Raw genomic sequence first — 22428 nt, 5'->3', positions numbered from 1 at the left:
TCGCAAACCGAAAGCGCAAAAGCTTTGCGTGTCTAAAAGCAATTCATAGGGAATTAGAAAAACAAGGAAAGCCAGAACAGCAAAACCACACCAAAAAGCACTCCCCAAACGCTAACACCCCGGGTCGGTTCTGCCGGCCTGTTCCCGGGCTTCTCTCTCCACCCCAGGGAGCCGCCGGTGGGGACAGCCCCGCCAGTGAAACACAAGGTCCCCCCGGCCCCCCCCCCCAGCCGCTTCTCAAACTTCAGTTTTTCAGGAGGGCATGTTGACAACGTAAAAAGGGAGATAGGAAAAAGCAACTTAAACGATATACTTTATTTAACCCAATATACGCAAAATATCACCATTTTAAATGTCACCAGTATTGAAAACCCGTAATAAGACGTTTTACCTTCTTTGGTATTAGTCTTCAAAATCTGACTATATTTTCCAATTTCAGCACATCTCAGTTTGGGCACAGTCATGCCTTGGTGTCTACAGGGGACTGATTCCAGGACAAGCCCCTCCCCCACCACAGGTACCAAAATCCACAGGTGCTCAGGTCCCTCGGGGCAAACGGTCTGTATTTGCAAATAACCTATGTGATCCTCCCTATACTTTAAATTACCTCTACGTAACTCACAGTACCTTACAAAAGAATACAAATGCTGTGGAAATGGCTGTACATACAACATAAATGCTACGTAAAGCGGTGCCACTCTGTGAAACGCAAGTTTTGCTTTTTGGAACTTTCTGGAATTTTTTTTTTTCCCCTGAGTATTTTCAACCCATAGTTGGTTGAATCTGCAGATGCAGGACCCTTAGATAAAGAAGGAAGAGAAGTCACATTTTAATAACTCCATGGCCACGTGTGTTTGCGGGCTACCACATCAGACGGCAAAGCTCCGGAATAATTATTACATAATTTTTTAGCTAACATGATCACACTGGTTCTTTCCCATTGTTTGTACCATTTTATAAATATACTTTCGATGCCCTGACCTCTTTGGCCACGTATCTCAAAGGAATCACAGATTCAGTAGGTCCTACACGGGACATGTACTGAAACGCCCAACTCCCGGATCAGGTTTAGTGTTCACTACCCGCTAGAAACCACAAACCCAGGAGTCATCTTGTAAACCTTCTCCCATTTGTCATCATATCCTGCCTAGATGAGTCTCAGATATTCTCTCTAAAAATATTCCTTTAATCCAGCCACTTCTGTCCAATGCCACAACTGCCACACGCCTCCAAAAACAACTCTTCTTCTCATCTCCAGCCCAGACCATTCCTACGACAAAGCCAAAATGAGCTTTTTATTTTTAAATTTGTTTTGGTTGTACCCACCCACACCATGTGGAAGTTCCCAGGTCAGGGATGGAACCCTTGCCACAGCAGTGACAACGCCAGATCCTTAACCCCGTAAGCCATAAGGCAAGTCCCAGAGTGAGCTTTTTAAAAGCCAAATCTTGGAGTTCCCGTCGTGGCACAGTGGTTAACGAATCCGACTAGGAACCATGAGGTTGGGGGTTCGGTCCCTGCCCTTGCTCAGTGGGTTAACGATCCAGCGTTGCCGTGAGCTGGGGTGTAGGTCGCAGACGCGGCTCGGATCCCGAGTTGCTGTGGCTCTGGCGTAGGCCAGTGGCTACAGCTCCGATTCAACCCCTAGCCTGGGAACCTCCATATGCTGCGGGAGCGGCCCAAGAAATAGCAACAACAACAACAACAACAACAATAACATCAACAAAAAAAAGACAAAAAAAAAAGCCAAATCTTGCCCAAACTTGCATTCCCTCCCTCTCAAAACATTTCACTCTTGGGATAAAGTTCCAAACTTTGGAGCATGGCCTTGTTGCAGCGCCTGGCTCCATCAGGTGCCCTGAATTCTCTGTGTCCCATAATCAGCGGCCTCCTCTCAGTTCTGTGACTGCCCCATGTGGCCCCTACCACAGATGTCACACGTTCTGGATAGCTTTCAGCCACCTTTCCCTTTGGATATTAGACCAACTATTACATGCTTTAAAAAAGTCTTCTATCATTTCCTTAACAAAGCTGAATTTTGCCACGATGACTCCAATACCGCATGTACTGATAATACTCACATTTTACACTTACTCACAATTACGTGATGTGATAGATACCCTAAGGGCAAGGATCATATATTTTGCTCATCATTGAAGTCTTCTTGGTGACAGGCACAAGGCCGAGTGCCTGGCACAGAGCAGACTCCACCACCTGCTGAAGCACAAATGGCACGAGTGGCTGTGAGGGTGTCTACACACTGTGTTCACCTTCCTTCCTCTACTTCTGGGCCCTGGGCTACTGCCATCCTGACACCGCCATAGAGAGTCCTCCAGAGTGTTCCCTCAGCACTAGGTTTGATTATCTTCTTAGAAGAGACTATAAGACAACAAAAAATCTAAACCTACCTAAAATGAATACACCTCTAATAAAAATCCCGATGAGCTATAAAGAAAACTTTCTTAAACTAGATAAACCAATTTATACGAATGAGTCTCTGAGAAAAAAAACCAAGCAAACGAGAAGAAAACAAAATGCTTCTTGCCTCCCCAGATACTTAAACTTTCTGTAAGGCCAACGGACCACAACATGCTTGGAGCCGCCACAGAGCAACAAACTCAATCAGTGGAGTGGAGGACAAGGTCCAGGATCAGGTTCCAACGTGCGTGAAAAATTAACACATGCCAAAGGTGACACTTGAAATCACTGATGACTTGTTTATTAACAAACTAGCTTTCCCAGAATCAGCTCTTTGTCTAGAAGAAAAACGTGGACCCTGTCTTACTCTATGCAGAAAAATAATTCCACGTGGAATAAAGATTTTTAAACCTCTAAGATACGTAGTACAGGATACGTATAACCTCAGGAGGTACGCGGAAGTCTCATCAGCAAAATGCAAGCTCTGAAGCTCTGCATGTGTCATTTACACTAAAAACAGTCAAATGAAAACTTAACCGACCATTTGGGAAAGAATGCTTTCCCTGCATAACATAACATTTCAAAACGCTACAAAATTCACTCTTTCCTTCATTCGAATATGTGCTCAACACCCACCACGGAGGGAGCTGTTTGAGGTCTTGGTGACACGGCAGTGGGGAAAAAAATTACACTCAATGGAGCTGAAATTCTACTGTGAACAGACCATGAACAATAAAGAGGTGAGGCGTCAGGTGGGCACAAGAGCAGAGACTAGAGGACAAACGGGGGACCGGTGGGTAAGGAGGCACTGGAGAGCTCAGGGGACATTTCAAGAGGCCCAAAGGCAACGGGGCAGCTCATCCCAGGTAGAGACTGGTGCGTGGAAGAGCCCCCCAAGTGGGTGTTCGCGTCGCTCGGGAGCAGCCGAGAGGACGGGGGGGGGGGGGGTCAGGCCAGAGGAGGACGGCCTGTCACGATGGCCATCCTCACAGAGACAAGACGGCGAGGTCGGCGAGGCCGTGGAGAAAAGGCAAATCCTCACGTGCGGCCGGCAGCGATGCAAGGCGGTGCGGCCGCCACGGGAAGCAGCGCGGAGGTGCCTCCGAAAACGCAAACTAGAGTTGCCGTATCGTCCACCAGAACCCTCTCTCAGTATTTATCTGACGAAAACAAAAAACACGAACTTAAAAAGATACATGCAGGCCAATGTTCAATGGGGCATTACTGAAATGACCTAAGGGTCCATCAGCGGACGGCTGGACGAGGAGGATGCGGGGGGTGTGGGGGTGTGTCTGTGTGTGTGTGTGTGTACACGCACACGAGAACACTCACATCACAAGGAACATGCGGGGGTGTGTCTGTGTGTGTGTGTGTGTACACGCACACGAGAACACTCACGTCACAAAAAGAAGGCCATCTTGCCATGTCTGGCCACAGCGGATGCACCTTGAGGGCGCTATGCGGAGAGAGAGAGAGAAATGCCGACGATGCCCCCCGTGGACTCTTAAAAAGAGAGAAGTACAGACCCGGAGCAGGGACCGGTGGCCGTCAGAGGCAGGCGGTGACGGGCGGGCTAAATGGATGAAGGCGCCCCAGGTACACAGCCCCGGCAGGCACCTAAGTCCTGGCGATGCCACGTTCGGCGTGGTGACTGCAGTCAATGCCCTGCTGTGTCTCAGAGTTGCTACGAGGAGAATGAAAAACTCCCCTCACAAGAAAAAAAACTGTAGCTGTATGTATGCTGGGTGTTAAGCAGACCTGCTGGGACCCAGTCGCAACATGCACACACATCGAGAGAGTACGCAGCACACCCGACACTAAGCTACTGTTCGGTGTCAACGGGGTGTCAACCGACAACAGCAGCAAAGGACATGGGGAGCAAGCAGAGGGGCCTCTGGTGGCTTTTATCCTCAACAGGTGAGAATCTGGAGGCGGGGACACCTGATCGGATTTACACTGTGTACGGTCCACCCCGGCTATTCCTCACAGGAAAAAATGCAACGGAACAAAGAGCAGCAAGCATGTTCTAGGACCGACCCGAGGCTCTGCCTCCAGCGGCCGCCTCACCCCCCTTGGCCCAGAGCCTGACCGCACAACCAACATGGGCTTCGGCGGGGCCTCCGGCGGCGCAGGAGGACGCACCAGGCTGGAGGACACCGCGCTGTACTCCCTTCTCTCTGACACCTTCCAAATGAAACTGAGTCGAAGGAACTGGAGACCCCCCCCCCATGCGCGTGGCAACTTCGCTTCCTACTCACAGGAAACCACTCTAGACGCCACAACACAACCACTCGGACACACGGGCACGCGTGACCACGCCGCCTGCTCCAGAGCCACCGGAAGCATTCTTTTCATACCTCACTTAACCTTAATAGCCTTACTTGAAGAAGTGAAAAAAGCTTCACGCTGAGACAAAGTAACAGGAAGAAAACAGCAGAAAAAAGTCACTTTGTGGTGCTCAGTCTCTAAGACTCTGGGAACCCACATGCATGGGTAGGGTTCTTGGTTCTGAAATAAACATATAAATGATAAATGGGGTTGGCCCTTGTTATGAACTGAATTGTGTTTCCTGAAAATGTTTGTTAAAGCCCTAACCCTCGAAACGCCGTCCTGGGAAACAGTGCCCTTCAGGAGGTAGTTCGGGTTAAATGAGATCCTAGGGACGGGGCCCTAATCCAACAGCACTGGTGCCCTTCTTTGCGGAGACACCAGAAGCACAGGGGCACTGAGAAAAGGCCAGCGGGGGACAGCCAGAGGCGGCGTCTGCAACCAGACAGAGGGTCCCCAAGCGGCGCCGTCACACTGATCCCAGCCTCCGGAACTGCGTGGAAGCCACTCCTGCACTGTACGCCACCCGGTCTGTGAAACACGGGCTTCCTGCACATCCGTGGCCCAGGGACCACAAACTACAGGCCACGAGTCCACGCAACGCACACTCTGCTGACCTCTTCCCGGCGGCCGGAGCACCTCCCTCCAGCATGGGCTCAGCCGGCTCCACCGTTCCCTTCACTTTTGAACACCTGCCTCATTTTTCACAAAACCTCAGAGTTAAGTTTACTGATTGTTCAAAGCCAAAGCCAAATTTCAAGACAAATTTTAAGTTTAAAATCCAACAACTGGTAGGAAAAAAAAACCAAAATCTACTATTTTTAAAACTCCCTGAAGTTAGAGAACCTCTTAAGCTTAAAATATGAGCCTGCAAAGGAAAATGTAAACAGCTCTAATTACCTGCAGAGTTTAAACTCTGGTAATTTAAAGATAAAAGAAAAAGCAAACGAGAGAGAGAAAATATATTTACATACACAAAACATGAAAAAATTTAAGGTATATCCTAAGGAGCTATACCTTGGTGAAAATTGTGAAAATCTCCACTTCGGAAAAGGGCGACTGACAAAAGAAACCCACAGAAACTTCGATCCTAAAGTAAGCTAAGATGAAACAGACCTCTTTTTTTAATTAGCGAAAGCTCAAGAAAATAGTTACTTTTTAAGAAATCTGTCACTAGTTTGTTCAAATTGGCTTCTTAGATTGACATTTTTTTCTGTCAGTGCTTCTAGGGTCATGACAACTTTTTACGCGAGAATATGCATATGTCGTGTGGGAGTCTTCGTAAACCCGGAAACAAACCAAACCCGACGGCCGGAGATGGAGCCGATGTTGCTGCTGGCACACACCCGTGTGGCAAGGCCAGGGCCTCTGGTCGGGAGGGCGCCCGGCCCACCAGGGCAGCCCGGCCTCGGGAAACACCACCCCGGGTCGCGGGTGCCCGGCTGCGCCACGGAGACACTGATAGGCAGCTTCCTACGCAGTCAGGTGACCAAGCGCACGTCACCCCCTGGCGGCAGAAGCCACAGGCAGGCGCGAGAGGAGGTACCTTCGCTGTCCTCGGGGTTCTCCTCCTCGTTGGAGGCTTCGATGTCCTCGTCCTCCTGCGCAGAAACAGTGGACGCCACGCTCTCGCACTGTGACACGTCCCGCTCCTCCCGGGGCTTCCGCGAGGTCTAGGGGAGTGAGACAGGCCAAGGCACTTAGGGTTTTAAACAGCGAAAAGCAAAGGCACCCCTGAGCGGAGGCAGGACTCGGGCACGCAGGCAGCAGAGCGCTGGCAGTGTCCGCCCTCCGGGGGCCACTAGCTGACCTTGGTGCAGGGAGCTCACGTCCAGCACACTGACCACAAGTCCCATCGGAGCCACCTGGGGAACCGCGCATCACAACGCAGGTACCGACAGCCTACATCACAAAACTCCTGCTCGTCTCCCCTCCGAGCAAGTGTATTTTTCTAATAAAAATAACGTGGTGCAAGACACAGAAAACTGTTAGGAAAAATAAGAACTGTTCATAATTCTGGCAGCTGGAGAAGAAAGAACACGGCTGCATTTCCTCCCATCTTTTCCGTGCACGTGCGTGCGCGCGCACGAACGCTCGCGGGCGCCTGGGAGCAGAGCCACAGGGGCCTGTGCAGACACACACCCTGCCTTCTCTTAGCCTAATACAGCCATGAACTGAACAGACTCCTACACTCTCCAGTCTTCAAAGCTACTGTTTTTATGAATGAATCCATTAAAACGCTCTGTACCCACACGTATTGCAAATTCTCCTGTTGAAGGCATTTAGGGAGTTTTCAAATTTTAGAGTTGTTAATCGGGCTCAGCAGCCATCCTCACTAGCATTAAGAATTCAGCACTGTTGCTGAAGTGGTTTTACTACTGATGAGAACGAACTCCCCCTTTTTTAGAGTAGGATTTTCCCTTCTGCAAACTATGTGTTTACGTGAAATTACCCATTCTTCTACTGGGATCATTTATCTGTAAGAGTATGTTTATTTACGTCATGTAGGACGTTGGTGTATCATTACATTTCTTATCTCAGGTGGCCAAACAGAAGACGTAAGATCTCCTGTCCTTGCAGGTCCGAGGGCCCCACACCTGGACGCTCTCTGTCCCACGCCTCCGCTAGATCCCATGTTCACCAGACTCTGGCTGCCAGCCTCTCCTGGGAGAGTCCTCGCAGAAAGGAAACAAACTATTACTACCCACCACTAAAAATTACCAGTATCGTCATTATTATTTTTTTCTTACTCTTCCTATCTTTTTTTTTTTTTTTTTTGCCACACCTGAGGCATGCAGAAGTTCCTGGGACAGGGATCGAACCCGCACCACAGCTGTAACCAGAGCCATAGCAGTGACCACACCGGATCATTAACGCACTGCACCACCAGGGAGCTCCAGTTCCTCTTCCTATTCTTAGTTTAGATATGAATACACTATTTAAGATCCAAACTAAAGCACGGATTAGGTCGAGAGAAATTCATCTTCTGAAGTCAGAGAAGAGAAGCAGCAGGAAGTCTGAAGACTAAGAAAAATCCATCCTTATGTTCTGGGCAAGAACACAAGGGAAGACTCCCCTGGCTCCACTTTTTAAGCCTGCGGAAGACCCCGTGAACGCTGTACTCGAAGCAGTAGCTAACAGCTAGTATGTGGGCTTCCTCGTGTCCAACCGACAGCCCACCTTTGCAAGCCTCCACCCATTCTGGCTGGTCCTTTGCTCGGGGTCACAGAAGAGACAGCAATTTACCAAAAATTTGCCACACTCCTCACATGAAATAATCTAGTCTAACTCCGAGCATTTTCTTTACTATATGAGAGTATTCATTTTAATGCAATTATTCAAATATACAGAAATACAACATCTATAGATCTTCCACTGAGTTTTAACAGATGTCAGATGTTGTGCCATGTTTCTTGAAAGGGAGAAATCACCCAGAGGTTAGCTGCCACGTGAAACCTGAAGCCGTATCAATACATGTTTTGTACTCTATTAAAAACCGCCCGTCTTGTCTTATTCCTTGGCAGATTAAAACCATTCATGGACCTGCTGTCCATTCACGACATCCACCGTGACGTCATGAGCCGGCCATGTGAAAAATAACAAGTCATGGATTTTTCTTTTCTTTTCTTTCTTTCTTATCTTTTTAGAGCCATACCCAGGGCATGTGGAAGTTCCAGGCTAGGGACTGAATCGGAGCTGCAGCTGCTGGCCACAGCCACAGCGACCCAGACCCCAGACGCATATGCAACCTACACCACCACAGCTCATGGCAACACCAGATCCTTCACCCACTGAGTAAGGCCAGGAACTGAACCTGCATCCTCATGGCTACTAGCTGGAACTCCTGGATTTTTACAATTTGGATACATTTCGTGATACATCAAAATATCACACCTGCTACTGCTAGCACTGACCTCACGGAAAAGTCTTTGAGTATCGAAAAGATTTTAGAGCTAACAGGGACGGATACCCATTTTCCAAAATTCTAAGTTTTGCTAGGAAGCTCGAAATTTAAAAGTGGTAACAAATACTATTGGTTGTTTTCTTTCAAGATAGGCTCACCCATTTTCAAGAAAATGTCCGCAAAATATTCAGGTCTGAAAATCCACAGTTTGTCATTCTTTTAAACTAAAAGTGCAGTCCATGAAAAGGGGGAGACTTGGAGCTCCCGTCGTGGCGCAGTGGTTAACGAATGTGACTAGGAACCATGAGGTTGCAGGTTCGATCCCTGGCCTTGCTCAGTGGGTTAAGGATCCCGCATTGCTGTGAGCTGCGGTGTAGGTCGCAGACGCCCCTCGGATCCCGCGTTGCTGTGGCTGTGATGTAGGCTGGTGCCTACAACTCCCATCAGACCCCTAGCCTGGGATCCTCCACATGCCGAGGGAGCGGCCCTAGAAAAGGGAGAAAGACAAAAAAAAAGAAAAAAAGGAGGTGGGGGGAGACTGGTTTGGCTTGAGCTTGAACTCTAACAACTGCAAGAATGCCCTTCTCTGGGAGCCACCACCACCCGGGACACAGCAAGGGCTCTCTGCTCCCTCCCATCATCCTGTGGGGCGGGGGGCAAGGTTCACTATGGCAGGTGTGCTTCCTCCAGAACAATCTTACGAGAAACTGCCATTAAGGCCAAACAAGAAAAACCAGCCACCAGCAACTGCTCAGAGATGCCAACCATGCAAAGCGGAATAAGGTGGTGCCCGGCGGGGCTGGCACGAAGGTACCAGCGCTCACTCACAGCTGTACTGACACCTCGGAACAAATGGCAAGACAGTAGGAAGGGGGAACCTTCTTCGTGTTTTTATGGAAAAAGTTTTGACCTCAAGAAACCTCAAAGAGCTCTGTGGACTGTAAGAACATTGGAAATTCCTGCTTAAGAAATTTTCAGTCATCTTACACTTGCTGGTTTTAGTATTTACCCCAAAAAGTCTGAGAAAATGTTTTTTGTCTTTTTGCTATTTCTTGGGCCGCACCCACGGCATATGGAGGTTCCCAGGCTAGGGGTCGAATCGGAGCTGCAGCCACCGGCCTACGCCAGAGCCACAGCAACGCGGGATCCGAGCCGCGTCTGCAACCTACACCACAGCTCAGGGCAACGCCGGATCGTTAACCCACTGAGCAAGGGCAGGGACCGAACCCGCAACCTCATGGTTCCTAGTCGGATTCGTTAACCACTGCGCCACGACGGGAACTCCAGAAAATGTTTTTTTAATAAGCCAGACCAGCTCATTCAACATCGTCAACAGAACTCCAAGGACGTTCTCAGTCCAAACTGCATGATGCTTATGTACACTTTTCCTTTCTTTCCTTCTGCCTTTTTTTTTTTTTTTTTTTTTTTTTTTGGCTGCAACCATGGCATGTACAGAAGTTCCAGGGTCAGGGATCAAACCTGAGTTACAGAAGCATCCAAGCCAGAGCAGGGACAAGGCCAGATCCTTAACCCACTGAGCCACCAGGGAACTCTGGAAATGCTTCTATTTTTCAAATCCAATCTACAGTAATTCATAAGTACTGAACTGCCATTCCCACTAACAAATTCTACACCATGGGCAGTAAATAAACAGTCAACTTGTGCCAAGAAACTAGGGTATCCTTTACAGGTACATGCAGTTAATAAAAATACAAGGTAGAAAAGTTTCCTTCAAAACCAATCTTTGAAGCTAAAGAAAGGAAAAAATAGTAAGTAAAAGACTCATTACCTCAGACATACTCACTTTCTGTTTATGCTGCTGCAAGAGGTTGTCAAGATTGTGTCGCCTCTTATAGTTAAAATAGAAGTTTTTACATTGGGCTTCACTTTTCGTTCCCACCATTTTGGCAATTGCTGCCCAGTTTCGACCGTGTTCTACTAGACCTGTATTTTAACAACAGACCAAGCATTAAGTGAACAGTCACCTGACAAAGCAATCAAGAAAAATAATAAAATCAACTGAATCACTGCATTCACCATCATTAACACAAAAATTTATTTTCAATGACATTTTTTTTTCTTTTCTTTTCTTTTTTTTCCTTTTTACAGCTGCACCTGCAGCACATGGAAGTTCCTGGGCCAGGAGTCAAATCGGAGCCACAGCTGGGGCCTACACCACAGGAACACTGGATCTGAGCTCATCTGTAACCTACTCTGCAGCTCGCAGAAACGCCGGATCCTTAACCCACTGAGCAAGGCCAGGGATCGAACCCACATCCTCACAAAGACAATGTTATTAGGTCCTTAACCAGCTGAGCCACAACAGGAACTCCCTTTTACTGAACGACATACTGCAATACCTATTGAAATGTGATGGATACAAAACTCAACAGCTCTTGTCTTTCTAAAGTTGAACCATGCTCACTAAGAGTAGGGCTCGGCCTCCTCCTTGTCTGTATCTCCCAGAGGGTTGGGGCAATGGCAGACACACAGCAACAGCTCAAACACTGTAAACTGAGGGACTAGATACTTCTCAATCTTTGGAAATAGCCTCTCAATACCAGGTTAAGAGGTGACTGAAGGTAGAAGACGCACACAAAGCACAGGTGGACCTAAGGACCTGTCTTCAGTCCACTCTCGGTCTCGGAGGTCCTCCAAGTATGAGCCCAGGCTTCTGGAAACGTGCTGTACCACCATGCCTCACAATCTGACACATCTTCCAAAAAATAATACATTTGTGCACACGTATACAGGTGTGCAAGAAAGAGGATATGTAAATGCATAAATACAGATATTTTATCTTATTCATCTATTTTTGCTTTTTAGGGCCCCACTCAAGGCACATGGAGGGTCCCAGGCTAGGGGTGTAACTGGAGCTACAGCTGCTGGCCTATGCCACAGCCACAGCAATGCCGGATCCTTAACCCAGGGTCGCGAGCCGCATCTGTGACCTATACCACAGCTCACGGCAATGCCAGATCCTTAACGCACTGAGCGAGGCCAGGGATCAAACACACAACCTCACGTTTCCTAGTCAGATTTGCTTCCATTGCATTATGACAGGAACTCCTCAGAAAGGTACTTTAGACACAGGTGTATCCAAGCTAGAATTTCTAGTACAAATTTAATAATTCACCAATTTTTCAAGGTTAATGCAAGTAGCTTCCTTAATAACGATCTTTGGAAGATCACCTGCAGATAGATCCTGCCAGATGCCCAAGTAAGCGATGAAAGCAGTGGTGACTGAGCAGCGGTGTGTAGGGACAACCACCTGAGCCAGCCCTCAGTGACCTTACTCCATCACACTTCACGGTGACAGTCAGATGAGAGTAGCATATGTAATTGTGACAATCACTAATGTGCTAATTCTGGCCCATAAACTCCAAATAAAATTACCTGAAGACAGAATTTTAAACTGCTGTATTTTGGCAAGGTTGGTTTACAGGGTTCTTAACTGTGTCCCTCATTACCTACTACACAGAAAATACGGCTCAGAGGTAATGAATCCAACTAGTATCCATGAAGATGCCAGTTTGATCACTGGCCTTGCTCAGTGGGTTAAGGATCTAGCATTGCTGTGACCTGTGGTGTAGGTCACAGACTTAGCTCAGGTCTGGCACTGCTGTGGCTGTGATGCAGGCCTACAGCTGTAGTTCCAATTCGATCCCTAACCTGGGAACTTCCATATGCCAAGGGTGCAGCCCTAAAAAGCAAAAACTAACTAAATAAGAATAATAAATCTAAAATATGCCACTAAAAGGTTAAGCTATTCACAATAACTTCTCTTTGGAACTACAAGGTAAATCCTTAACCCCCAAAGGAGCTGGCCAGTCTTTTTTTTAATTTATAAAACAATTTTTTTTTGTTGTTGTTGGTCTTTTTAGGGCTGCACCCTCGGCATATGTAGGTTCCCGGGCTAGGAGTTGAATCAGAGCTGCAGCTGCCAGCCTCCACCATAGCCACAGCAACGTGGAATCTGAGCCTCCTCTGCGACCTACACCACAGCTCACGGCAACGCTGGATCCTTAACCCTCTGAGCAAGGCCAGGGATCGAACCCACATCCTCATGGATACTAGTTGGGTTGGTTAAGCACTGAGCCACAACAGGAACTCTCAAATTTTTAATCTATTAAAAATCTTAGTTCAATTTCAAACTGTATGGCATTTATAAGCAACAACGGAAAAATACACAACTCATCATGTTCCGGAGTAAAATGAAGGCCACACAGCTGTGACAGTGTCAGCGGTGGGACTGGAACCTTTGTCTGGCTGCAGAGTTCATTCTCTCTCCTCTGAATCACAGTGCGATTTCTCAGCAGTTTATCGTCAAACTTATAGTTTAGCCTAACTATAAACTGAGACAGTATTTGTCGTTCCAGTGAATGCAACTTTTAAATAATAGAGACTTTTCAGGAGTTCCCACTGTGGCACAGCAGGTTAAGGCTCCAGTGCCATCTCTATGGAGGCACAGGTTTGATCCCTAGACCCGTGCAGTGGGTTAAGGATCCAGCATTGCTACACCTACTTACTGCTCGAATTCTCTTCTTGGCCTGGGAACTTCCAAGTGCCAAGAATGGGGCCTTTAAAAAAAAAAAAAAAAGGGAGGGAGAGAGAGAGACTCTTTACATCCAACACCTTTCAAAACAACTCTACTACCATTTAATTACTACTATCCTGAGAAAGCGAAAGCAGCTATCGACTCTCTAATAAGACATTCAAAATAAAATGAGAACAAATCTTAAATCCCTCAAAAACGGGCCGTTTTTAAGGGGTACTTTACAAGGCACCTCCCCATCCAAAAGAACTCTTAAATATACTTCTAAATTCTACTCACCATTGCAGAAGAACTTTTTTTCTCTGATGAAAAAATGAGTTCCATCTCACTCATTACTGGTAACCCTAAAACACAAACCTGAGGGACCGGAACTGTCATCATTTTTACCTTTTTTAGCAACTTCCATTTCTTCTTCTGTCCATCGAGAAGTTTCTACGGGTTCTGTAGAAACTGAAAGAGAGGCACCCAGTAAGGCCAAGGGGACTGAAGCCCTTCACACCTCACAGATTACACGGTACCGACCATGTAACCCATCACCTGTTTATCTGCCGCGAAGCCTGTGTGGAGACGCGACGGAAACAGGATGCTGCCAGCCTCGCCTCTGCTCTGCCACGGGGAGAGCCCGCATCCTCAGTGTTCTGACCTCCCTCCGGGCTCTTGAACGCTCCACCCAGGCTGCGTGCTGGAACGCAGTTCACGTCCCGAGCCGTCCCGCCCCGGCCAGGGCCTGCCGACTTCTGGGATCTCTGACCCGCCGCCTCCAGGGTCGCAAGCAGGAACCACCCCCGTCCCGTCCAGGCAGGCCCAGGCCGCTCCTGTTCTCCGAAACCCCAGCACCAGCTCTGGAGTCCCCTGTGTCCATCCTCAGTTCCCACCACCTACTAAACAGAGGGACCGCAAACTGAACAGTCTCCTTTTCACTTTCAGAAAGAAAGTTCAGATGATCAGGCCCCACATGAGCCCCTGCTGTGTTCCCTTCTCAGTGAACAGGACTGCCATCCACCCAGGCTGCCCAGTTAGTGCCAGAATCTCCAGACTAACTTTGAAGCCCCTCCTCCCATCTGGCTCTCCGGTCAATGGCCTCTGTCAGTTCTCATCTCCTGAACATACCCCTCCTTGCCTGGCCACTGAAAGCCTAACGAGGCCCTTCCACCTGGTTCCTCTGCCTCCAGCCCCCACTCCAACCCCCCCGCTCCACACACAGCGGCACCAGAGTCATCTCTGTAAAACCCAGTCTAATCACAGCGCAGAACCTCGTAGGCGCCTCGCCTTGGACACAGACAAGGCCCACCGTGATCTGCCCCCCTCTGCCTCTCCCACTACCCCTTCATTTCATTGTCACCCCCAAGTGTTTCCTTCCCACCTCATGCGATGATACAGTCGGGACCACCGGAGGTGGTACGTCAGTAACCTGCCCTTTTATAAACTGATGAGGACGGCCCTTGATGAGAGAGGAAACGCCTGCGTCGTCAGGGGCCGTACTCCCTTGCCGAAGAACTTGCTCTTAGGAAAACTAATCTCACAAAGAAGATGCTCCGCGAACGAGGACTGCTTTTGCTTTAAAGCTGTGTCTCTGTTAGTTTTAAAGGGCGAGGGGCCGTCCAAGCGCTCAGCAGCAGGGCACAGAACGCTGACACCCGGCAGCCATCAGAGGTGAAAACGAAGACCGCTTAGAAACCGGGAGACATTTACGTGCCCACGAAACATGCGAACACAAAGAGGCGGGTGCGCTAGAGCTACAACGAAGCAAAGAGAAAACCAGCTGGAGTGGGTAGTAAGACTGGGGCTGCTGTTCTTTTTCAAGACACTGTGATAGGAAAGCCTGCCGCATTTGAAGGCCAGCCCTTCTGACCCTATTTCTAGGCTGTCAATAGCAGCGGTCCCTCCTGCCCCGTCCTAGCCCAGAAACGGAATTCCAACAAAGTCATGGTCTGTTCCCTCCAGCGGCCTCCACTCACTGGGTTCTGGTGGCGGGGGCAGGGGCGGCGGGGGCTCCTCGGTGGCCGCGGCTGCCGCAGCACTGGCAGCTGCGGCCTCATTGGTCATGGACCTGGTGACACGGCCCTTTCGGCGGCCCTGACTGTTGGCGGTCTTTCGGCCCCGGGGGGTGGCCTGCTCTCTCTCCTCAGCTTCCTCTGCTGTGCCTTCTGTCTTGTCCTTTTCCTTGGTAGTTTCTCTAGAAGCAACAACGGATGAAAAGTTGTGTGATTTAAAAGGATACAAATGTTAAAAAAGATTACGGCTTTGAAAATTCTTTAAATAGAAGTTGAATAAAACTGCCCCAACGTCGGCAGTTCCTTGCAATGAGCACCTGGGCCTTCCCTCGATGCAACCCAACCCACCCAGGACGCGCTCATCCTCCTGCTGCCCTGACCCTCCGGCCGCCTGCAGCTGGCGGCGCCCCAGGCTCATCATCCCTCAGGTTACATCGGCAGCTCTCCCTGGTCCACTATTCCTAATGTGACCCCGGGCCACGTCATCTCGCTCATGTTCTTCCCGGCTCCACCAGCTCTATCTCCAGTATCGCGGGCTTCTTCAGTCCGTGTTCCGTGGCAGCCTCCAATCCAGCCATGCTACACGGCCAAAGGACCCACATTCTAGCACGAGCGCTTTGGCAACAAACCGTTTGTTTCATCCACACGAATCCTACCTGTTCCCAAACAGAGCCACACAGCCTCGTGAGTGAGGTCCACGCTCCGGCTTTCATCAAGCTTTGCACAGTCGAACCCCAGCCCACCTCCACTTTCCTCCCACAATCCAGTCTCGTGAAACCACCACCTGCCATTCCCAGGAGCCTGTCCACTCACACCTCATTCTATCCTACCCACATCAACCACTAACTCCTGCACCAAGTCCTCCGAACTCTCCAGGCAGCAGTAAACCGCAACCTTCGGACTTACTTGACAGGTTCCGCTCATTCCTTCTAGGCTTCTCCTTTCTCTTTGAGAGTCGCTGTGTCTTGTCTAGTCCCCCCACTGGTCTATAAACTACCTGGGAATAGTACATAGTTTATGTACCTCCGCATGCCCCATAAGACTGAGCTCACATTAGTAAAAAGGAATGCTTATTAAATAAACTAGGGATTCTAGGAAAAACGACAATCAAGGTATGGCGCTTCCGTATAAGCAGAACCATGGGCCGCCTGGGGGCGCTTTACCTGAATAACTAAAACAGTTGTTTCTAGGTATCATCTCCTCAAGCACAGAACTAGAATGCACGTATACCCAACTCCTGAAAAACCATGCAAGTGATTTAGGCTGTTTGAATTGCCTCAAAACAGTATAAACATCCAGTATTTCCAAGAGGATTAGAGAAATAACACAATAAATATTAAAAAGAGACAAACTACTAACACAAGCAACAACCTGCATGGATCTCAAATTCATTATGTGAAGTACAAGAAGCCACAGGACAGGAAGTTACATACTTACGATTCCATTTATATGAAATTGTGGAAAAGGCACAAGAGATGGGTAGTTATCGAGGGATGGGAAGGGGGGAGACCCGTGCAGATGAGATCAGGGAACTTCTGCAGGTTAACACTCATGTTCTAAGTCACGACTGCATGTGCCGCTGCATGCGGCTGTCAGAACACATCCATGTGCACACTCACAGCGGGTGACATTTACTCTGCAAATGATGCCTTACTACAGCCGACACTCGGAGGAAAAACAAGCAGAGCAGCTGCTAAGGACTGCCCCCCACCCAACCCCACCGTAGTATGTACACGAAGGCATCAACAGACGCCACCTCTGACTGGCAGAATCACAGGTTAATTCTCATCATATTTTACCCTCCCTTCCTGATGGTCTATAATGAGTAAGAATCACTAGGAGTTCCCTCGTGGATTAGCAGGCTAAGGATCTGGTGCTGCGACTGCTGTGGCTCTGGTTACAGCTGTGGCACGGGTTCAACCTCTGGCCCCAGAACGTCCACAGGCCACAGGTGCAGCCAAAAGGAAAAAAAAAGATCTACTTTTATAACCAGGAAAACCACCACCATGAACAAACGAGGAAGTCTACTTTATATGAACACTGAGGTCGATAAAGCTAGAACATAAAGTACCTCAGAAATAAAAACCCTTTGTCACACTTTTACACGGATGTACACCACCCAAGGTTCAAAAAAGTCATCTCACAGTATCTTCCAAATCAAAGGTTAAGTTATGCTCAGTATGTCTCAGTGACACTGTGTGTTACTGAAACCTCTCTCTTCTGAAAAGCAGTATCTCAGGTCTGGCAAATAAGCCCATGAAGCCAAAAGTTATACTTACTGGAATATTCCACTACTTAATTATGTCACATAACTAACAGATGGCTGAAGCACACATCCCATTGATTCTTTTATCTAAAATTTCGTATCTTCAATAGACTCAATCCCGTGATTTAAAAATCACTATATTTAACTCACTTTGAGTCCTCCTTTTCATCTTTTTCTTCTTCGTCTTTCTTTTCCTCCTCTTTTTTTTCTGTTTTTTCTACTTTATCTTCTTCTTTTTCTTCTACTTTTTCTTCTTGTGAGGGTCGGGCAATTTGCTGCTAGAATGAACCATCATTTGTAAAACTGAAATGTAAAAAGAAACCGCTCCTCGAATTGCAATGATGAATAATAAATATCTATACCAAAATTTAGCATACAATATAATTAGGGGCAACATATTAAAATTAGTCTAATGCTCTCTATTTATTTTCTTTTCGCTTTTTAGGGCCGCACCTGCAGCATATGGAAGTTCCCAGGCTAGGGACTGAAACAGAGATGCAGCTGCCGGCCTACACCGCAGCCACAGCAATGCAGGATCCGAGCTGCATCTGCAGCCTACAACACAGCGCACGTCGACGCTGGACCCTTAACCCACGGAGCGAGGCCAGGGATCCAGCCCGCATCGTCATGGGTACTAGTGGGATTTGTTCCTGCTGCGCCGCAGCAGGAACGCCAGTCTAGTGCTCTTTGGTACAGTCCATAGGTGATGTGTAAAGAGTCAGTCACACACACACACACGCTCATCGTGCCTGGAGCCATCAGAGGTGACGATGAGAAGACCCCACTTAGAAACCTGAGGTTGGTTCCCTCTCCTCGTAATTTCCACATCTCGTTTGTCACTTAAGCATTTCAAATCTACCTTGAAATCTGGTTACCTCTAATTTATCAAACCATCGCCCCTGGTATTAAATACAAAATATGTTCCTTTTTTTGGTCTTTTTAGGGCCACACCCACAGCATACAAGGTTCCCAAGCTAGGGGTCAAATCGGAGCTGCAGCTGCCGGCCACAGCTACAGCAACGCGGGGATCTGAGCCCATCTGTGACCTCCACTGCAACTCACAGCAACACCTGATCCTTAACCCACTGAGCCGGGCCAGGGGTGGAACCGGCATCCTCACGGGTACTCGCTGGATTTGTTACCGCTGAGCCACAACAGGAACAACTGTTCCCATTTTTTTCATCATCGTGGATAACACCACGAGGACGTCTTTCCGCCGTCCCTCTTGCGGCTCCCTCCTCTCCAACGGAACAGCGGGGAGCCAGGGTCACTATCATGTCAGTCTTGATAATGGAATCTGGAAAAACTACTAAGGATGTAATGCAGTGAAAAGGAAAACACTCAAATATGTCTCAGCTGTAATTACAACGATGTACCTGTAAATACGTACATCGACAAAGACTGGAAGGAAGATGCTAAGATTACTGACCCTTTTTATCTTTGCTGTCTCATTTGCTGACACTGTGACTCCGCGAGAGAAAAGTGCAGTTGAGTTTGGGTTGAGTATTATTATGTTACCTAATAAAGAAATCGAGGCTGGCCAATGAAACGGGACTGAAGTCACGCTCACAACAGGCAGGCAGGCACCAACTCCGAAGCCCAAGCCTCCCCACAGCACGTGTGCTCCGACCTGCCCTCAACACACGCAGCATTTTCATGCCTTTGCCCAGAACCAAGTCCAAGCTTCCTCCACTTTCAGTAGCAGCTCAAACTAAAACCTGGCTTCGGCCAAGATAACAAAGGCCTTCCTGGCCTCTCCAGCAGAGGTCTCAGATTACGCCTTCTTCTCGGCGGGGCAGAAGGAAGAAGGCTCTGTCTACTTCTCCTCCCTATTGCCACTTCCAGAACACTGGGGGGTGGGGGTGGGGGTTGTTTGTCTTTTTGCCTTTTTTCTAGGGCATATGGAGGTTCCCAGGCTAGGGGTCTAATCGGAGCTGTAGCCACTGGCCTACGCCGGAGCCACAGCAACGTGCGATCCGAGCCGCGTCTGCAACCTACACCACAGCTCACGGCAACACTGGATCCTCGACCCGACGATCAAGGCCAGGGATCGAACCCGAAACCTCATGGTTCCTAGTCGGATTTGCGCCACGACGGGAACTCCCCAGAACGCTGTTTAACTGTGACATTTTTAAAACTTGCTTTTACGAAGTGGAGGAAATCTACCTCTGATGCCTCTCCTCCTCGTCTGCTGTTACGGACTGACTCTCAGACCCTGGGAACACAGGCGATTTTATCACGTGGCTCATCGCACTTGTCCTGACTCTTCAGGTTTCAGGATGCTGGTCAGCGCCTTTTCTGCCAGCATAACGTCCTCTGCGTGAACCACTTCCAGGTCGTGCCCCCTGAGCCTGCCATCCTCAGGGGGCACTGCTCCACGTCAGGACCCTGCAACCTGACAGCCTGCCTACAGCCACCAGCACTCAGGGCCTCCCGGCCCACGCGCCCGCCGTCCCCGACCCCGCCTGCTGTGCTCAGCCCTTTATCCTATGAAATGTCCGCAGTCCGCAGGGACTGTGTCCACTACTCCACTCTGACCCCTTGCGGAATCGTCTCCACACCGAGACTCCCTCACTCACCTTCTCTGCCCTCCCAGGGCCTCGGCCTGGGTCACCGCCACTCTCCTTCTCTCCTGCGTACGTATTAGTACTGGGGAAACGACAACAGCAGGACGACCTTCAAACGAATGCTTGCCAGCTGTGACCAGTTCTGCTCCCCGACTGGGAACACTTTCTTCATCTCTGACTCCCTGGCACATCGCAGGGGTCACAAACCCTGTGTCCAACGCTAACAAGCTCGCCCTACCCCCACCAACACAGCACTCATCTGTCACACTAAACCAAAAAGCTGAGCCACCAAGACAGACTGCCCTCTGCCCAGAAAATGGGTCGGAGCCGAGAGGAATGAGGAGGAGGGTCGCCGGCCCTGAGCCCCGGACAGCGCAGCTAACTGTGCTCCCCCAGCCCTTTGTGCTGGAGATGCCAGCCAGGTGCTGAGGTAAGCACGCCGTCACCCACCTCCCCTGCTGCCTGAAGCGCAGCCCACGGGGGACCACGCTGCACCTGCTCCGGACAGACAGCCCAGCCGGAAGAAGGCAGGCGCCCTTCTGAAACGCAGCTCTCAGCTGTGCAGAGCAGGCGCTGCGGACGGTCGGAGCAGGACGCACGCTGCGGCCAGCCCACCCGGAGGAGAGGGAGGGCGGCGGGGGCTGGCGTGCAGAGCGCGCCAACCCGGGAGACGCTCGTCCAGACCCGCAGCAGTGACTGCCACCAACACCACTCCGGCTCCAACAAGTGACTGAAACCACTTTTGCTTCAGGCAAATCTGTAAAGAAAAGCGCCAACGCCCAGGGTCCGGATGGAAGTTACAGCCGGCATCCCCGAGCCCCTTCGGCGGCTGCCCGGAGCGCAGGTTCAAGGCTCCAGAAGGACTCTCCAAAATCCCCGTCACAGACACTGGCTCCCGAGAGCTTCAGGTCCAGACCTCTCCAAAGCCCAACACTTGACAGGTAATTTAAAAAGTTTCGTTCTGTTAGGGAGGTTCTCCCAACGGGAAACGCTCCGTCAAGCCACGAGCTGGTCACTACGAATGCCAGGGCACACGACAAAACAAAATGAGAACGCCGATGAGGAAAGCGCACACGTGTTTTGTGATGACAGACGAAGAGCCGGGTCCGCTCCGGATCCTCCAGGACGACACCAAACACTGGTCTCCGCTGGGCCTGAACCACTGCCCCTCACTGAGCTCCAGCACCCAACACCCGCAGGTGGTCGCCTGACACCTGCTCAGGTCTTCGGAAAACAGGCAAACAAGGGCACCCCTCCGCAGACAACGAAGCTGCCCAGAAGTAAAATGACTCAGTTGAACAGCAGGGAGCTAGTTAACTAACAGTGTACCAGAGGCAGAAAGAACGAAGAATGGCTTCAGCCACGGAGCTGTTGTTTTTAACTACTTCAGGCAGTAAACAGAAAACAACTGAAGGCAATCTTATCAAACTAGACGAATAACCAATGCCCCCAAACCAACGGAATCTCAGGCTACTTACTTCCTGAAGAGCGCGCGCCCTCCGCCACCGAGAAGCACTCCTGGCTGAAGGTGGAAAAGGCCAGAGCCCTGCGTTTACGGGCGGTCCCGGTGCCCCGGGCACTTGGCACGCAACTCGTCTGCAGTTAGCCCTGCGAGTTGGGTGTCACTGCTCCTGCTCTCACAGATGTCACCAGCTGAAGGGACATGTCTAGGGGGTCACAGATAACAAGAGGCAGAGCACTTGGAGACCTCAAGCTTTTCCCATCATAGCCAATTTTCTGTCTAAATCATCTTTCTATCGAGGATATCGCTAACAATTCAGGCAAGAACTCAAGCTCAGCAATGCTACGTTCGCATAAGCACAGCTTTCTGAATACCTCTGGGGGGGAAACCAAGCCGGCACATTTAAAGGGGAAGATGACGTCCCCGGGAAGGGGGAGCACAGATGCTCGCAAAGGCAGTCGGGAGCTGGAAATGAGGGTGGTGTCTCCACGACTTGTCTACTGCAGGTTCCACAGGACTTCCCTCTGCACAGTCACAGGCTTATCAGATGGGAGGGAGTTTATGCTGGAAAGCACGACAGAATTCTTACGTCTAATAAAAATGCTACACAAATTACTACTTGGCACGGTATTTATAATTCTAGATCTCAAACGGCAACACTGAAGAGTGGCTTTCGGCGTCCCGTCTTTGATATGCGTTCGCTGCTGCCTCGACTACAATTTATAAAGACCCTACTTGGTCTCGCCACAGGATGCCAAGAAGCTGAACTATAAAAACGGTTTGGACAGTAGCTAACAGAATTTTGAGAGAAGAGTTAAAATGTTTGCCAACAATAATCTCTAGACACAATTGTAACAAAAATATGAGTATTTCTCATTTCCCTGGGATCCTATTTTCTTTTCTTTTTTTTTTTTGTCTTTTTGCCATTTCTTGG

General features: G+C 49.4%; 1 protein-coding gene across 15 annotated transcripts in view; it reads right to left on the bottom strand.

Annotated features, from left to right (window-relative positions):
- NCOR1 (nuclear receptor corepressor 1) overlaps positions 1-22428 on the bottom strand; it is a 136912-nt gene that overhangs the window by 44625 nt on the left and 69859 nt on the right. For 11 of the 15 annotated variants that reach the window (XM_047756904.1, XM_047756903.1, XM_047756907.1 and 8 more), the window contains 5 exons: positions 17616-17743; positions 15164-15381; positions 13593-13655; positions 10455-10594; positions 6293-6419 (listed from right to left, as the gene is read on the bottom strand). In XM_047756904.1, the coding sequence (XP_047612860.1) occupies positions 6293-6419; positions 10455-10594; positions 13593-13655; positions 15164-15381; positions 17616-17743 (676 nt within the window). The remainder of the gene's footprint in view (positions 1-6292; positions 6420-10454; positions 10595-13592; positions 13656-15163; positions 15382-17615; positions 17744-22428) is intronic. The other 4 variants (XM_047756908.1, XM_047756910.1, XM_047756917.1 and 1 more) reach the window with 1 other exon arrangement.

This window comes from Phacochoerus africanus, chromosome 14 (assembly GCF_016906955.1).
Source record: "Phacochoerus africanus isolate WHEZ1 chromosome 14, ROS_Pafr_v1, whole genome shotgun sequence".
Taxonomy (NCBI): domain Eukaryota; kingdom Metazoa; phylum Chordata; class Mammalia; order Artiodactyla; family Suidae; genus Phacochoerus; species Phacochoerus africanus.
This window is presented reverse-complemented; position numbering and strand designations above follow the sequence as displayed.